The sequence below is a fragment of the Heloderma suspectum genome, chromosome 1 (genome assembly GCF_057233095.1).
Source record: "Heloderma suspectum isolate Gila_16-S chromosome 1, 16-S_ref, whole genome shotgun sequence".
Taxonomy (NCBI): domain Eukaryota; kingdom Metazoa; phylum Chordata; class Lepidosauria; order Squamata; family Helodermatidae; genus Heloderma; species Heloderma suspectum.
In genome coordinates, this window is record NC_139458.1 from 413,988,848 (window position 1) to 414,007,434 (window position 18,587).

The 18,587-nt window shown below is 44.7% G+C and overlaps 1 protein-coding gene across 1 annotated transcript in view; it reads right to left on the bottom strand.

The window, feature by feature from the left end:
- Window positions 1-3,523: 3,523 nt before the first annotated feature.
- Window positions 3,524-18,587, bottom strand: part of PTK7 (protein tyrosine kinase 7 (inactive)) — a 128,131-nt gene continuing 113,067 nt past the window's right edge. Inside the window, exons 15-20 of the mRNA XM_084829038.1 lie at window positions 17,597-17,752; window positions 12,700-12,932; window positions 11,894-11,974; window positions 10,831-10,982; window positions 10,556-10,734; window positions 3,524-7,711 (exon numbers count right to left, since the gene is read on the bottom strand). Coding sequence (XP_084685164.1) covers window positions 7,551-7,711; window positions 10,556-10,734; window positions 10,831-10,982; window positions 11,894-11,974; window positions 12,700-12,932; window positions 17,597-17,752 — 962 coding nt within the window. The 3' untranslated portion in view covers window positions 3,524-7,550. The remainder of the gene's footprint in view (window positions 7,712-10,555; window positions 10,735-10,830; window positions 10,983-11,893; window positions 11,975-12,699; window positions 12,933-17,596; window positions 17,753-18,587) is intronic.

An 18,587-nucleotide genomic window follows, 5' to 3' on the forward strand; every position in this document is an offset into this window, starting at 1 on the left:
TGCTTTTGAATCAGGTTCTTGAGCAAGTTACTCTTCTCTCAGCTTCACCCATTTGCCTTCTATAAAATGGGTGTTTTGTGATCGGCCAAGTCCACCACAGCATCCATTTTGTGAATTAGCATGTCCCCACATGGCAGCCATTTTGTGATGGCACCCACAACACTCTCTCAAAATTCCAGATGATGTGCCCATGGGCCTGATCTGGATTACACTAGATACAGGATGTGGCACTCTTAACAAAATGCTGCCTTTTGAGATCTGAATTCAGCGTTCTTGATTTGCTGTGCCCAGCTTTAAAGCAGCTGCTGTCTAAGGAGGCTGGCTTTGCTACTCCGTGGCAATGTTCTGGCATCTGAGGATAGAGGGGTGGGGAACAGAAGATGCATCCACATTCAGAGTGAAAAGGAAAGATTAATTCTTTCTGCCCCAGTTCCTATCCCCAAGAAAGTAATTCAACACAACCCTTCCAACCATGCGAGGCACACTGCATGCTGAAAATGCTCTGACACAAAACAAATAACTCAAAATTTAGAAAATGTGGTACTACATCACCTGCAAGGGGCTGTAAGCTAGTTTGCTGTACCGGAACTGCCTTCCCCATCCTGGTACCTTTCAGATGCGTTGGACTGAAGAAGTGGTTCAGTCACTGGTGCCAGATAACTCCAATTATCCCTAGATAGGATGGCCCATGTTGTCTGGGGATAATGGGTAGAATCATAGAATAGCAGGGTTGGAAGGGGCCTACAAGACCATCGAGTCCAACCCCCTGCTCAATGCAGGAATCCAAGCCAGAGCATCCCTGACAGATGGCTGTCTAGCTTCATCTTGAATGCAAGTTGTGTTGCATTCAAACACATCGGGAGGGCGCCAGGTCAGGGAAAGCTGTACTAGAGCTTTCAGAAGATGGGTTTTTGATCAGAAATTCCAGTCCCGTATGACTTTGCCAGCAAATGAGATTGCTATAGCACAGGATTCCAGTGGAAACTGTGGAAGTCACACGCCTCAGGAATATTTATTAATTACCTTCTATAACCCACAAAAGTCTCAAGGTGGGGTTATTTTCACAAGAACGGATGAAAGAAATCTTAAGTTAATTTAAAATGCATTTGAATTAGTTGGTTAAACCTGTGTAAGTAAGGACATTCATTTGGAAGGGAAAACACAAAAGTAGTTTTCAGATAATGCTTCCCTGTATCACAGGCACCATTTAAGTTTTTAAACCAATTAATCTAACAGATTAACCAAATGTTGCAGGCCTAATACAAGGTTGAACCAAAGAAGGAGTTTTAGAGCCAGGAAACTGTTTCGGTGATGATAGAAACAAATCTTGGAGAAAGGACTTTTCTTGCTGATAATTCACTACTTCCAAATATTTCCACGACAATGGGATTACTCTATGCCAAGATGTTGCTGGGAACAGAGGGGAAAGAATCTCGAAGAACTGTGGGCCAGCAACCCAAGAGAATGCTTTTTTGGTTTTCATCATTCTAATTTCAACCTACCTGGGACTCTCCCTTAGGTATTAATCAGGGTTCATACTAGTCTTTGAAGTAATTATTTAAAAACATTTTCTCTTGCATTTGGTCTCTTGATGTTACTATTTTCTGATCTCTACATTATCTATTGTGTCAATTTTATGTATTTTTTAGCCTCATCTAGAAAGCAGAGTTTTCCCTCTCCAAGTCTCCTTCCCTTTCGTCTTGCATTTTTATTTGGATTGCAAACTTGTGGGACAGGGACTTGTGTATTTTTATGTATGTACAGCACCCAATGCATTTTAGTAATACATATTTTAGTTATAAATTATGACAAACCCAGGAGGGCAAGCAGGGTTTAATATTACACTATTTTTGAAAGAACTGGCCAAGATGTTTTACTTACACTACAGCTTTCCCTTATCTGGTACCCTCCAAATGTGTTGGACTACAGTTCCCATTATCCCTAATCAGCATGGCCATCCATCTAACTGAGACTCATTTCAGGGGTTATTTCTTATAGTCTAATGGATGGTAAAGAAAAATAAGCTATAGACGCTCATGCTGAAAGTTCGTGCTCCAACAGAGTTACACGTAAGTGCATGGAGTCATTTTGGCAGGCCTGTGATAAGCTTAGCAGTGGGCACAGATGTCTACCTAACCTAGACAGAAGAAACAGAGGCCATGGCCATCCGTAGTGGGTAGCTTTCCTCTGCACTTTCTTAGAGGAGGGTCAGTGCCCCATAAGAAACTAGAGTGCAGGTACTACCAAAAAGCTGTGTGAAATAAAGATGCAAGATGGAAAAAGGAAAAAGATAACTAAGAGAACAGGCATTTGGAAGGAGGAAAAAAATATCAGGAGTAGGTCTAGCTTTCTCAGGATCCAAGAGAAACGTTCTTCTCGGTGCTGCTGCGGCAGTTCAAAAAGATCCAAGCAGGAGGGGATGGGGTCCATCCTAGACTCCAGGGCTGTGCTGCTAAACTTAAGAACTTAAGCTCTAGAACAAGGATGGGCAACAAGAGGGCTGCACGTCGCCCCCCCCCTGCTGCCCCCCAAATTTTAATACATTTTTTCAAAAGATAAAGGCATCTGTAGTGGCTACAGAGCACTGAAAGGGCCAAATTTAGCTTCTTTAGCTTGAATTTAGGTGGCAAAGCAGTGATTTTGGGCCTTTTGGGGGGCACCCTGCAGACTGCAGCAAGGGTCTGAGGCAGCCAGACCTCTGGAAGTTGCCCAGCCCTGCTCTAGGAAGTTCCAAATGATGCTCTGTGCAGTAGCAAAATTCCATGTATACGCCTGCACAAGGTCCATGAAAAACTGGAAGTGTCCATCTGATATAAAGCCATCCAGTGGTTATGTATTATAGTCTAAATCTACTGTAATGAGCGATGAACATTTGGGAACTGCTGCTCTCTCATGTTTTAAGAAGTGGTTCAGTCACTGGTGCCAGATCAACATATGAAAATGTACCATGAACTGCTTTTGTAGCTTGTGTTGTCTTAATGAGTAATCTCCAGAAACTGCTGATGATAACTTTGTGACTAGTTGCTTTGCGTTTTCTGAAATGAGATACTTGCACACAGTGCTTTGATCAGAGACAACTGCTAAAATAAGCCACGCAGTGAATGATTTTGTATGTGGACTGGCCTTATGCTTCCAAATTTTTCAAGTAGCAAGTAATTTCGTCTTTTGCCACAGAGAAAACTTGGGGAGTTGATACCATGAGTGAGCCTGCCCTGTGGATTTAACTTCTTTTGAGAAGTAGCTAATTTTAAAAAGCATTTTTATGTAGTACGATATTCAGTAACAAATGACAGATGTGTATGTTACCGTTATCGTTATCATTGCACGCCATGAAATTTAGCCAGTGACAGAAACAGATGAGGCTAATTTTTCATACTGTGCAGATCCCAAACTCAGAACTGTGCAAGCAAATGAAGTTTATATAGCAACAATTCTAGTGTCACTGTATTATGTGTTTGCGGGAAAAGGCAGCGGGGTAAGTATGTGAATGATTCTGCCTTACAGCAGAAGCCTGGACCCGAAAGCCTTTTAAGACTCACCCAAATGAGTCTAAAGGGGAAAAACATTCTGCATATACACAGACGCAATCTGTCCTCACATGTCTCCGGTTCTTCATTTGAAAATTCCCAAGACAGAAATTGCTCCAAAACATGCTCTATTGCTACATTCCTTTAAATCAGACTTTTCATTTAAATTTAATTTAAAAACATTTGTGTTTTGCCATTAAGGGAATATGATAAACAATAATATCCCATAGAAATTTTAAGAAGCAACATTCTCCCCTCCTGCAGTTCCACTGAACTTGGATCAGTTTGGATGGGAGTTTCTTTAAATTAAAAAAAGCAAAGAAAAAAGGAACATGGCCAAAGATGGTAAGGCTAAATAGGTGTGGTTAAAGGCAGAAGCAGCTGGAATTTGCAATAACAGTGCCTGCGTTCTTCCGTTTTTCCCTCTGGTCTGGAACAGATTGGCCAAGGCTAGTGCAGAGGAGTGGGATGATGGTAGTGGTGGTAGGGTTGCTGCACTAATAATGGTGGTGTCCCATTTAGGTGGCAGGGAACGGCACCACCATCAAACCAGGATTGGAAGAAACGGCCATCTAGAGCAGAGCTTTCCAAACTTTTCATGTTGGTGACACACTTTTTAGACATGCATCATTTCGTGACACGGTAATTCAGTTTTACTAGCAAACCGGAGGTTAAACTAACCCGTTATAAGAGATACGGACACACACATAAATTGTAATAACGAAATGTATGGGGATAGAACATATCTCATAGAAACCTTTCATTTATATTTTTAAAAATATATGATTTGTAAGATAATAACATACATTGTTGTCATTTATAAGTAACAGTATGTAAATATGTGCAAGAAAATGTGAAAAATAAACAAAATTAACTAAAGTATTTACAATACATATTAGGTCACATAGGCCCAGGTAGGAGCTCAGCTGCAAAAACACATGAAGTAGAGAAGCAAAAGTCCAACAAAATTGGTGTAAATATATATGTCTCACTACAAGGCTATATTGCTGTAAATATTTGCAATGCCTATGTCCAGAGTCCAGTTCCAGCACTCTCCGGTGGTATACTGCCGGTGGGTGGTTAATCCACCATTACAGCAGAGTAAAAATAAAAATAAATGGCAGAAATCAAATTACAAGTGCCACGTGGTGGGTGGCTTGCCGTTTGCCACATTGGGTTTGGGAGGGTGGCCTCCCTTCAGCCAGCAGCAGGTGGGTTGACTGGGTGACAGCCTGCAGCTGCGCTCGCCCGGGTGATTGGGAGCACGCCGATTCTGAGGCTTCTGGCCTCCACTGAGCTCTGTTCCGACTGGCCAAGATGGCGGACGGCCCGCTTGGTGCAGTCCCAGTCGGCGTTTCCACCCGCACGTTACTCTGGCCTGGCCGTGCAGGAGTGTGGCGCACAAGTCCGCAAAGGGCGCGCTCGAAATCTCGCAGGGCTGGTGGCAACTGCCACTTCTCCGCGCCGGCGTTGGCCAAGCTCTGCTCCCAGGGCGGCGCCTCCCCTCCCCTCTCTTCGCCCCGCGCCTCTACCTCGCCATACTGCTCCAACACCGCCAATCACGTGCGCCCTACATCAAGACGCCACATGATCCTAAAGCAGCTAATGTTAAAGCAGCTAAGCCTTAGCTGCTTTAACATTAGCTGCTTTAGGCAGTTCCAGGGGAGGGGCCAAGGGAAGCAAACACGAGTAAGGGAGCTCCGCAGTGCCCTTCCGCACAATTTTCTGCATTTCGCGCGACACACCTACACACTGCTGCCGACACACTAATGTGTCGCAGCACACCGTTTGGAAAGCTCTGATCTAGAGAAATCAGTATGTAATACATCTCTGAAGTGTCTAGTCCTGAACCAGAGGGCTAACTTCTGCATGGTCTAGAGATATGGTTTAAGCCATTTTCTAAACAGTATGTCAGTATTAGGCATGAGAACCTTATAAAAATATCTGTATCAAAACAATGCTTGTTTAAAATTCATGAAACAAATTGATTCAGCAATTTAAAAGATTTTAACAGCTGTAGGGAAGAACTGTGCTCTCTGCATGTTGCCAGTACACTACTATTCTGACCACCTTGTGCCAACCAAGAGTCCCCATGTGACCAGACTTCCCTTGTGCCAAAGAAAAAAACTCAGTTCTTGACAGTGGTATTCACAGAGCAGGGGTACACAATCTTCGTGCCTGCTGGGGCAGCAGGAGCCAACTCGTACGCGCGCTCTCTCTCTCGCGCGCTCTCTCTCTCACACACTCACACACACACACACCACTCAAATCCAACTCTTGTCCAAGAGCATTTAGGAGGCTTGGCACCTGCTTTGATCAGATAAAACCAACACTCCCCCCAGAAACCTCAGTTCTCAAACCATTAGCCATCCAGGAATCCTGGCTCCTAGCCCTTCTCCCTTCCCTGTCTGAAGGATCCTGTCATCCCACCTGTAAAGTTTTCAGGAGAAAAAGCTCTAGGAACAGGCTCTATGATTCCAGCCATAGAAGCCCTCTTCCTAGAGCATCCTGGAACCAGGCAGGGGCCTTCAAGCACTGCTTCCTAGGATGCTCTGGGGACATCTAGGAATGAAGCTTCTATGGCAGGAACCACAGAGCCCATTTCTAGAGTATTTTGCATTTCTTTTTGGGGGGTCTTGCAGGGCCTTCAGCCCATACTTTTTTGCACCCCTGACCTAGAGGGAAGAAAGAAGCACAGAAGCAACACAGGCCTGGTTTCATCCTTTTCTTTTTGTAAGAAAGTGAGGGATTCTTTATTGAGAGCAGCATATTTTTTTAAAAAAACACCTCTTGGCTGTTCTACCCCTCTGTCAAGCAAACTGAAACTAAAATGACTCTATGCTGCAATTCCAGTAATAACATATAAAAAAAGTACTAAGGCTGAGAGGTGTCAACATTAAAAAAAAAGTAAGAAAGGAAAACAAACATTGCCCCAAACAATCATATAAAAAGGCAGCATTGGATAGTCAGGAAAGCTAGTGAAAATCTCCTTCATATGCCAGGCACTTAGTGTTCGTTGCTCCTTTTTGGATATGCCAGACAGCCTGACAGACCGACAGTACCAGGAGGAGAGAGACAAAAGTACTGCTTAATAAATATACAGGTTCCTTATTGACTTAAGAAGTGGACATCACGTGGCGGGGGTAAGGAAGAGGCCTCTTTTCCAGTGTGGGTGGACACTAGATCCTGTGCAAGGGGCTGCTTCCAAGGAAATGGTAGGGATATGGTCACGGAGAAAGTCACTCAAGCCCTTTCGGATGGGGCTGACACCCTGGGCCTGAGAGCCACCCAAAGCCAAAGCTGGAGAAGGTCGGCAGGTTCAGAAATGATCAAGTGTAGGGTGGCTGCGGTGGTGGCTGCTGCAGTGTGCTGCAGGGCCTTGAGCAGCTCCACATGGAAAAGAAAGGCAGATGCCAGATGTGGTGCTATATATATGGAAGCTGACAGCCTCTCTCTGATAACACAGGTGGGGGGCTGGGCAGGGCTTGCTGTCTTGCTCAGGCCTCACTTTAGGCATTTTCAGTGCCTCTTCCCCAAACCCTGCCAACTGCTCAGCAGCACAGAACCCCTTGCATCACCCCCTCCCCCCCGCAAGTTAAGACTCTCTCCTGGAAGGAACCTGCCTGTGCTTTTTGTAAAAAGGATTCAAGAAAAGAAAAAGGTCAGATGTGCCAAGACAGAGAAGTCCTGAAACCTTGCTACAGGCATCCATTGTGAAACTGGCCTGTGGTGGTTGCTCCCAGCATCCCCTTCATTTCTTGGATGTTGTTAACTAGCCCTGTGGATACCAGAGGTAGAACCTGGAGGAATGCAGCCAGGGGTCAGGCCCAGAGGAATGGGGCCTGAGGAAGAGGCCTCAGATCAAGGGGATCATGTCCACAACCTTTGTCCATTAGTGTAAAAATCCATGGTCCCTTTGGGTTTCGACTCTTAGGTCCTATTTTAGCGTCTGTAACAGTCAAAATGCCAAGGCGAGGTTTCAGCCCATCCCAACCCCAGCAACAGAGGCCAGCATTCCCCCACTCAGGCCTTGCTTTCAGATGGGCTTTCTCCAAGCATGTTGGCAATCTCGCTGAAAGATGGGCGGTCCTTTGGGCTGGAAGCCCAGCAGCGCTGCATCACCTTATAGAGCTTGGAGGGGCAACCCTCTGGATGAGGAAGCTTCATCTTCCCAGACTGTAAACCTAAACATGGAGAGATAAAGCACAGGGTGAGAATGGGGGTGGAGGTGGGGTGTCTGCCAGCCCAGTCCTGGGCAAGGAGCATACACTACTGCAGCTCAACACTGAGCCTTTCCATAATGATACGGCTCCAACTTTTACTTGCCTTGAAGATGTCATTTAGGCCCTGTGAGAATACTTGCTTTTCCTCCTTCCCAATTCCCCACAACAGACCTTGTTCTGTATGCAGCTGGGCTTGCCAGAACCTTTAGATATGAGCTCAGCTTTCAGTCAGCCAGCCACACGTATACAGCCGCCTTGCAAGTACCAACAACCAACAGACTCCTCCTTTCTCCCCCCCGCCTCCAATTCATCTTCCCCTGACTCCTCTCCATCTTGCCAGAAAACAACGCTTAAGAGATGGCCAAAATAGTCACATGTTGTTTTGGGCTGGGGAATGAGTGCCATGGAGCTATCATGGCTGCACGTTTCCTCGTCCAGCCTCCTTAAGAGCCAGGAGAGGTTGTGTGTGCAGCTGCAGTAGCTGCACATCAGCCTTTTCCTAGGCTGAGTTTGAGCATGGTCTTTCAAAGCACAGGGAAAAGTCACTGTGCCCTCCAAGAGGAGGTATTGCTGCCCATCTAAGGGACATTATTGGGTGCATTTTCAAATATCATTCAACATGGATTTGTTATGATGCCTTTGACATGATGCCTTCGACACTGTCCACACATTTTTGTTCAGACAATCAAGGTGGATGATAACATTAAAATGTTTTGGGTGGAGTAGCAATTTTAAACAACATTAATGGCTGTGAGGCTCAGCCTAGGGAGTGGAAATTATTCCTAATGCAGAAGAATAAAATGATTACAAACTTGAATGCCCTTGAGACAGAGACCCCTGCCACCTCTCCTTTGCCTTTCTCAGCCATACAAATGATTCAGTCTGAACATGCACCATCTGATTGCTGAGGAGGTGGCACAGAGAACTCCCACAGAAAAGACATTGATCAGGCTTGGCTCTTCATCCCTCTATCAAGTGGCAAAATCATGACGTAGACTCATGACAGTCCCACCAGTACCCTGCAGCCTTTTTTGGCCTCTTGCTGACCCCAGAGTATCCAGCACTGCCTCTGAAGAGATCCAGATGGATGTATCTTGGGATGCTTTAGGCTGCTTGCCAAATCAGATAAAAGAATACTTCTTAGCATTTAAATAGTGCTTTTGAATTATTCTTAAGTGGTTCACATACATTATCTCGGTGTAATACGATATTCCCCGTATTGCAGAAGGCAGGCTGACGCAGGGAGAGAGAATGGCTTGCTTAAAGCCACAGAGTGAGTTCATGGGAAAGGTAAGATTTGAATCAGGAACTTCCTGGTTTGTAGTTCAGTTTTTTTTTATAATGCAATCCTATGCATGTCTCCTCAGAAGAAAGTCCCACTAAGTACAGTGGGACTTATTCCCAGGCAAGTGTGCATAGGATTGCAGCCTCAGACACAATGCTAGAGCAGCTCTCAAAAAAAGAAACACCAGACGTTTCCTCTGTCCCAATGAGACTAAAGCATCCTTTAAAACAGAAAAAGTAAAGGCTGGTTTCTTGCAACTCCGCTGGCCATGAACCTCACAGCAGGTGGTCATACAGATTCTCTCTGTCTAATTTCTGTGAATTTCATTCACAAAAGTATAGCATCTGGTACTCATCACAGAATTCAGAATCTAAGAATTTTATCTTTCATCTGGAGCAGGTTTCTAGCTCTCAAGACTACAAATTCAGGCTTGAAAGTATATTGACAATGCCTGGTTAAAGCTCAGAAGCTCTAAGGCAGAAGCATAACTATTAAGACTGTCACCCTGATTAAATCTGTATATAAAAAGCACTAGTTTTAAAGAAAGAAAAGCACACTGTTTTTAGAAGATATACAAAGCAGCCATTACCGTAGAAGAGGGATTCTGTTTCTTTCAACTTAGGAAAAAAGGCCTTTTAAGACCCCTTTTTCACTTTTTATAAGTACATGCATTTAAAAAAAAAAAGAATCTGAAGGTGTGTCTCTTCTCATATACTCTTACCTGAGATTAGAGGCCCTGCTCCATGTATCTATACATGCTGAGATATGGTGGGTGCCTTCTTGAGAACAGGTCTTTTCAGTAGTAGCCCCTAGTTATATACTCCCCAGAAAGGTCTGCCTGACACCTATTTTCTTATAATTTTGGAGCCAGACAAAGATCTTTTTATTTACTCTGGTGTTTTAATTATCTTATATTTTTGTTGCCATGTTCTGTAGTGATATTTTTATATTTTGGGTTATGCCTGGTTTTAGCTTTTGCTAGTTTTAATTGATTGTTCTATGTTTTGATTTATATGGATTTTATTTGTGTTGTATATTGCCCTGAGAACTATTACCTATGGGGCAACTAACACATCTTAGAAATAAATAAAAAAAATTAAGCCTGCAGATCAACAAAGCAAGGCCAACTTTTTGGTTGATAAAAATATTTTTAATTGATTTACCCATCAAATGTTGCAGCCCTAGTCATTATTTAAAACCACTGTACATCATTTAAACAGGCTGCAGAATTCCATGTGTATTCAGTGCACAGATACTTGTATATGTGGGATCACATTTAGATAAGATTCACAAGAACTTGGTCATACACCCCTTTCCCATTTGCAAAAGGCTCCTAAACCCACTCAGCTGTTTTTTGCTCACCTCCTCTTCCCTTAGACTAGCTTGTCCATTTTGTGGAAGAGCCAATCTGCCGGCAGGACTGGCTAGCATAAAACTTCCCAATCGCATTTCTGGTGGAGGGCAGGAGGTGTACACATCTCACTAGGCCAAGGGAACAGCATCAGTGAGGATTCACGTACCTGCCAGCACCTCTTCATCCACCAGTTTGGAATAGGGCATTTCCCCCAGGGTGAATATTTCCCACATGACGACCCCGAAGGACCAAACATCGGACTTGGTGGAGAATTCATCCTCCAAGACAGCTTCAGGGGGCATCCAGCGGAGCGGGATCCAGGCTTGGTGGTAGTGATAGTATTCGCTGCTCACAGGAAACAAAAGACAGATCAACTTGGCCCCAAACACCAAATGCCAACTTCAGCCCATCTAAGCAAGAGGGACCTGCAGTTCTCCTTACCTGTTGTAAACATCCTTGCTGAGGCTCAGGCTTGACACCTTCACCTGCCTTTGTGCACTAACAAGACAGTTCCGAGCTGCTAGGTCTCTGTGTACAAATCTGCTGTTGGAGAGATGCTCCATCCCCAATGCCACTTGGCAGCAGAAGGATACCTGTCATGGGAAAAGGCATGCACCAGCTCCATAAAGACATAACTAAGTCACCTAATCCCTGAACCGGTGAGAGGGAAGGGAGAGAGAGCATAAAGGAGGACAGGCGTCTAGTGTTACACTGACAAAATGGCAACTGCAGATTCACACCCTTGCTAGCACCTCTTTCTTCCAGCATGGAGTGGGGCATTTCCCAGAGTTTGCATATTTTTTATAATGCAACCTTCCCCCCACCCCATAGTTTCGACTGTCGCTCTCTTTGGTACACATGCACCACAACCCTGCTGTTATGTCAGGGGTGGGAGAATGGCTTTTGGTTTGGGGGGGCCAGATTACCTCCTCACCAAGCCCTCCATGAGCTGGATGATGTCAGGGGGAAGGGCCACAGCCCCTGACATAGTCCGGTCCCTGGATGAAACACCAGCTGGCACATTTGTTAGAGATCTGGCTCTGCCTGCTCTACACCCTTCCCTGTTGGGGAGGATGTGGGTCAGGCAAAGCTCTCAGCACACTGCACGTCATCCCAATTGGGAGGGGGAGTGGCATACAGGGGAATGTATTGTATTTATTATATTTATATCCCACCTTTCTTCCATTGTGGAACTCAAGGTGGCTACATGTAGTTCCCAGGGTTCTCCCCTCCAAGCGCTGACCTTAGCTTCAGCAAGGTGGCTGCCTCATGTGCCTTCAGACCATGTCTTGGAAATAATGTCATTATTGGCCCCTGCAAAATTGGCTGTGTCTTTTTCCCTCCTCCACATGTTAAGAGCAGGGGTAGGCACCCAGTGCCTTCCACATGTTTTAGACTATAACTCCCATAAGCCCCAGCCTCAGGTTGCCTGACCGTGTTAGAGGCTTCTCTACGTTTTGATACTTAGAAGGCCTCCAGGTGAACTGATGCTTTCCCACCTTACCTTCTGTTTTGTGCTAATAGGTTGGGGCTTGAGTTTCTCATCTTTAGTCCTGGAAATCCTCAGGAACTGCTTCAGGTCCCCCTATCAAGAAATGAAACAGGTGCTCTTTTCAGAATCATGCAGGAAGCATCCAAAGGCAGGCAGGAAGGGCAGGCTAATCTCTGCCCAGGTAAGGTTCCCTTTTCTCTGGTGCAGTCAGGTGGGCACAACAACAATGAAGTGTGTGCATTACTGCTTCAGTCTAGATGCAGCTACATCCCATGTGTATGGAATCTGGAATATCCCCTTTGGTCTCAGATATGACCTTCATTTGCTTCAGGGTACATTTTTTCTTATCCAGTTCGTTTTACAATCCTTCATCATCCTCTCCTGCTTGAGGAGTTATAAGATGCCTGCTGCAACACTTGCCTATATCTTCTAAAAACCAAGTGTGCTTTCTTTTAGAACTATTCCTTTTTTCATATGATCATACATCTCCTTCACATACAAACTAACATTCCTCAGTATTTTCAGTAACTGAATCTACCTCTTTAGCTTCCAGCCTAACAGGATGGAATTTCTATATAAAGCTGCTAGCATTTACCTCCAAAGTAGATAGCAAAAGGGTCATCTGTTTGTCTGCCTCTGGAAACCTTATCCAATAGACCTAGCTCTGCTGGCTACCCAAGGTTTTACCCAATGCTTCCAATTGCCAACTGTGCCCATCATGGCAGTTCCCCTAGCCTTTGCTAGGTGGGACAGAGGCCCAATTTCAACCCCCACCCCCAACATACTGGCAAAGTCAAAAGTCCAAGGTGACCTCTTACCAGATCCACATATTCCAGAACCATATAGTGAGGCTCTGCTTCCCGGCAAAGGCCAAGCAGCCGCACCACATTGCTGTGGTTCAGTTTTCCAAACATCTCAAACTCTCGCCTGAAGTTCAGCTGTAGCTGTTCATCCCTTGTTTGAAGGCTCTTCACCAAAACAAGAACTTCAGTTTCATTGTCCTCAATGCCTTTTGCCTTGGCTAGGAACACTTCTCCAAACTCACCCTTTCCTGGAAGAAAAGAGCAGCTTGCTACTGTTTGCTACAGTATACCCAGAATACTGCAGAACGCCATCTTTAAACTCAAATGTTAAATATTCGGGTTGAGCATTGTTAAAATCCATTTATCAGTTATCGGGAATGATTACACAATATGTTACACCAGCGGTGCCCAACCATTTTGGGTCAGTGGGTACATTTGGAATTTTGAGAGAATGCTGTGGACACACTCACAAGATGGCTGTCATGTTGGGCACAGCTGATCATTTCCCAGAATGCAAAATGGTGAGATTAAAATAAAAGTAACTAAGAGAAAAATACTGAAGTACAACGCAAAAGCGGGACCTCAGCTCCAAAACACAAAACCGATCTTTTGAACCCAAATAAAGATGGTGCTGGATGATAGCCCTTCACTTTGCAGCATAGCAGCCTCCCAGTAATTTTTTAAAAAAATCTTTTAAAAATAAAATAAAAATCAGTACAGGCAGAGAACCTAGCGGACACCAAGAGAGGTGTCCATGGGCACATTGGGGCCTACTGGCTCCATGTTGGAAGCACCACTATTACACCAAGATTACTTAAGCTAAGGAAAAACAAAATGTCAGACAGTCTAACAGTAGAAAAAGAGTAAAACCTCTGTGTAAGCTGTAGGAGTATCTTCAGATAGTAACGTCTGGTATCAAAATATGGCTCTGAGCCAGACATGACCATGGAGGTGACCTGTACTCTTGTACCCTATAAAGTGCTGATGGCCTACATAAACAAACACTGATGGCCCTGATACACTGATGACCTGATATAAACAAACTCACTGAATTAGTTGCCTATAAGTGAAACACACTTTTCAAAAGCCATCTTTTGGAAGCAAAAAACAAAACCAAGGATGCAACACTTAATGAAATAATCAATTAAAACAAAACTTTTGATTGAGTAGGAAAGAAGTGCCAAGATCTGTAATGTCCTTCCCCAACCTGGTGCTCTCTAGATGTATTGGGATTACAGGATTCATGACTACTGGCCATGCTGGCTGGAACTGATGAAAGTTGAAGTTCAAAACATCTGGAAGACATCCAGTTGGGAGAGGCCAATCTTAAGAAAAAGTATTTTAATACGAGTACCTGAAACACTTTAATACGAGTACCTGAAACACTGCAGAAGGCAAGCTCCATCTGAAGAGTCATTATCCCCTTCTCTCTTGTTGTTCAGTCGTGTCCGACTCTTCGTGACCCCATGGACCATAGCACGCCAGGCCTTCCTGTCCTGCGCTCTCTCCCGGAGTGTGCTCAAGTTCATATTCATTGCATCGCTGATGCTATCTAGCCATCTCATCCTCTGCCGTCCCCTTCTCCTTTTGCCTTCAGTCTTTCCCAGCATCAGGGTCTTTTCCAGAGAGTTTTCTCTTCGCATTAGGTGGCCAAAGTATTTGAGCTTCAGCTTCAGTCTCTGTCCTTCCAATGAGCACTCAGGGTTGATTTCCTTTAGGATGGACTGATTTGACCTCCTTGCTGTCCAGGGGACTCGTAAGAGTCTTCTCCAGCCCCACAGTTCGAAAGCATCAATTCTTCGGCGCTCAGCCTTCCTTATAGTCCAGCTCTCACAGCCATACATTACTACTGGGAAAACCATAGCTTTGATTAGACGGACCTTTGTCGGCAAGGTGATGTCTCTGCTTCTTACTATGCTGTCTAGGTTGGCCATAGCTTTCCTCCCCAGGAGGAAGCGTCTTTTAATTTCATGGCTACAGTCACCGTCTGCGGTGATCTTGGAGGCCAAGAAAGTAAAACCTGTCACTGCTTCCATTTCTTCCCCTTCCTTATGCCAGGAAGTGATGGGGCCAGATGCCATGATCTTCGTTTTTTTAATGTTGAGTTTCAAACCAGCTTTTGCACTCTCCTCTTTCACCCTCAACAAGAGGCTCTTGAGATCCTCTTCGCTTTCTGCCATTAGGGTGGTAATGTCTGCATATCGGAGGTTGTTGAAAATTCTCCCAGCAATCTTAATTCCGACCTGTGATTCATCCAACCCGGCGTTTCTCATGATGTACTCTGCATATAAGTTAAATAAGCAGGGCGACAATATACAGCCTTGTCGTACTCCTTTCCCAATTTTGAACCACTCGGTTGTTCCATGTCCGGTTCTTACTGTTGCTTCTTGACCCTTGTACAGGTTTCTCAGGAGACAGGTAAGGTGGTCTGGTATTCCCATCACTTTAAGAATTTGCCACAGTTTGTTGTGATCCAAACAATCAAAGGCTTTAGCGTAGTCAATGAAGAAGAAATAGACGTTTTTCTGGAATTCTCTTGCTTTCTCCATGATCCAGCGAATGTTGGCGATTTGATCTCTAGTTCCTCTGCCTCTTCGAAACCCAGCTTGTACTTCCGGTAGTTCTCGGTTCACATACTGCTGAAGCCTAGCTTGTAGGATTTTGAGCATCACCTTGCTGGCATGTGAACTGAGCGCAATTGTGCGGTAGTTTGAACACTCTTTGACGTTGCCCTTCTTTGGAACTGGAATGTAAACTGACCTTTTCCAGTCTTGTGGCCATTGTTGAGTGTTCCAAATTTGTTGGCATATTGAATGCAGCACTTTACCAGCATCATCTTTTAGGATTTTAAATAGCTCAGCTGGAATACTGTCATTTCCGCTAGCTTTATTGTTACTAATGCTTCCTAAGGCCCACTTGACTACACTCTCTAGGATGTCCAGCTCAAGTTCAGTGACCGCACTATCATGGCTATCAGGGACATTAAGATCTTCTGTGTATTCTTGCCACCTCTTCTTAATCTCATCTGCTTCTGTTAGGTCCCTGCCTTCATTGTCCTTTATCATGCCCATCTTTGTACAAAACGTTCCCTTGAGATCTCCAATTTTCTTGAAGAGATCTCTAGTCTTTCCCATTCTATTGTTTTCCTCCATTTCTTTGCGTTGTTCATTTAAGAAGGCCTTCTTGTCTCTCCTTGCTATTCTCTGGAACTCTGCATTCAGTTGGATATCTCTTCCCCTTTCTCCCTTGCTTTTCGCTTCCCTTCTTTCCTCAGCTACTTGTAAAGCCTCATCAGACAGCCACTTGGCTTTCTTGCTTTTCTTTTTCTTTGGGATGGATTTCGTTGCTGCCTCCTGAACAATGTTACGGACCTCCATCCATAGTTCCTCAGGCACTCTGTCTATCAGGTCTAATCCCTGAAATCTATTCCTCACCTCCACTGTATATTCATCAGGGATATGATTTAGGTCATACCTGAATGGTAGTGGTTTTCCCTACATTCTTCAATTTAAGCCGAAATTTTGCAAGAAGCAGCTCATGATCTGAGCTCCAGGTCTTGTTTTTAATGACTGTATAGAGCTTCTCCATCTTTGGCTGCAAAGGACATAATCAATCTGATTTCGATATTGACCATCTGGTGATGTCCATGTGTAGAGTCGTCACTTGTGCTGTTGGAAAAGAGTGTTTGCTATGATCAGCGTGTTCTCTTGGCAAAACTCTATTAGCGTTTGTCGTGCTTCATTTTGTACACCAAGGCCATGCCTGCCTGTTATCCCGGTGATTTCTTGACTTCCTACTTTAGCATTCCAATCCCCTATGAGGAAGAGGACATCTTTTTTTGGTGTTAGTTCTAGGTGGTGTTGTAGGTCTTCACAGAACCGATCAACCTCAGCTTCTTCGGCCTCAGTGGTTGGGGCATAGACTTGAATTACTGTGATGTTGAATGGTTTGCCTTGGAGTCGTACTGAGATCATTCTGTCGTTTTTGAGATTGTACCCCAGTACTGCTTTTCCCACCCTTTTGTTGACTATGAGTGCTACTCCATTTCTTCTACGGGATTCTTGCCCACAGTAGTAGATATGATGGTCACCTGAATTAAATTCACCCATGCCTGTCCATTTGAGTTCGCTGATTCCCAAGATATCGATGTTCAATCTTGCCACCTCATGTTTGACCACCTCCAGCTTACCTTGATTCATTGATCTGACATTCCAGGTTCCTAAACAATATTGTTCTTTACAGCATCGGATTTTCTTTTCACCACCAGACACATCCACAGCTGAGTGTCTTTTCGGCTTTGGCCCAGCCGCTTCACTCTTTCTGGCGCTACTTGGAAATACCCTCTGCTCTTCCCCAGTAGTATATTGGACACCTTCCGACCTGAGGGGCTCATCTTCCAGCGTCATATCTTTTAGCCTTGTGATACGTTCCATGGGGTTTTCTTGGCAAGAATACTGGAGTGGGTTGCCATTTCCTTCTCCAGTGGACCACATTTTGTCAGAACTCTCTGCCATGACCTGTCTTGGGTGGCCCTGCACGGCATAGCTTATGGCTTCACTGAGTTACGCAAGCCCCTTCGCCACAACAAGGCAGTGATCCATGAGGAAATGCTTCCCCTACAGTGAGCATTGTTTAACAAAGTGTTTGTTTCAGAACTATTGTTTTTATTCTTATGCAAATTTAAGTGACTGAGTAAAACTCATGCAATTAATTGACTTAGAAAAAAGCAACAACAAGTGAGAGCCCTAAAAAGTATGCAGAAATTGGCTCACAGAGAGAGAAAGTTTTTGGGGGGGCGGGGAGAAGAGGGGGCAAGCCACGCAGAAAGAACTTAGTTAAGACCCTGGCACTGTCTGGAGAGGGAGGGCAGAACCAGTGGGGCTTTGCACCAGCAAACAAATAGGAGGCGTACCCAAGGGAGTGATTGTCTGCAGGTTAGAGCGAGGGAAGTGCATCTTATCACCAGCGCTGTGCCTCTTGTTGGCAGCAGAGCTGCTGCCAAGGTTGGTTAGAGCCACTTCTTCCTGGATCTCAGCTGTGGTCTGCCCGTTTTGCATCAAAACACCCCCTGAAAGGAAAATACGCATTTTTAAAGGACCTTTGTTAAGGTGATCATTTCCTGGGGATCTTATGGTTGGAATTCACAAACGTCATGGTAATAAATCTCCCAAAGCAAAATGTTTATTATTAAGTGTGTATGTGGCTGCAAGCCAAGACCGATTTCAGGGAAGTCCTATCACCTATACCCCCCAAACAGGATGTGATCACTGGTCTAGAACATCACTGAAATCTATAGCTGGGGCACACATCACATCCAGCCACTACTAATAACCAAAGTATTTTAAACAACTGAAATACTCTGAAGTGATTGCAGAGGGGCATGGGAAGCTACACAAGCTGTGACCGTAGCTGTATAGTAACAGCGTGGTTTCAGCAATCTATGCCCTGGTAACCTCCTGGTTAGATTACTGCAATATGTTGTATGTGGGGCTGCCCTTGAAGACAGTCCAGAAATTTCAGTTTCTACAAAATATGGCAGCTATACTACTGACTGGAACTGGGTGTAATGACCATATTACGCCAGAATTGTGCCATTTTCAGTTGCTTCCAGTTCATTTCCAAACTCAATTTAAGGTGCTGGTGTTGAACTACAAAGCCCTACACATCTTGGGCCCTAGTATCTAAAGGACTAGCTCCTCCCAAATGTTCCCGCCTATGCCCTGAAATTGTTCTCTGAGGTCCTGCTCCATGTGCCCCCACATACTGGCATTTGGTGGGTGGCTACTCATGAGTGGGCCTTTTCTGCAGCGACCCCCAATTTGTGGAATGCCCTCCTTAGACAGGTCCGCCTGGCACCTACTCTTTTGATGCCAGGCAAAGACCTTTTTATTCTCCCAGGCCAT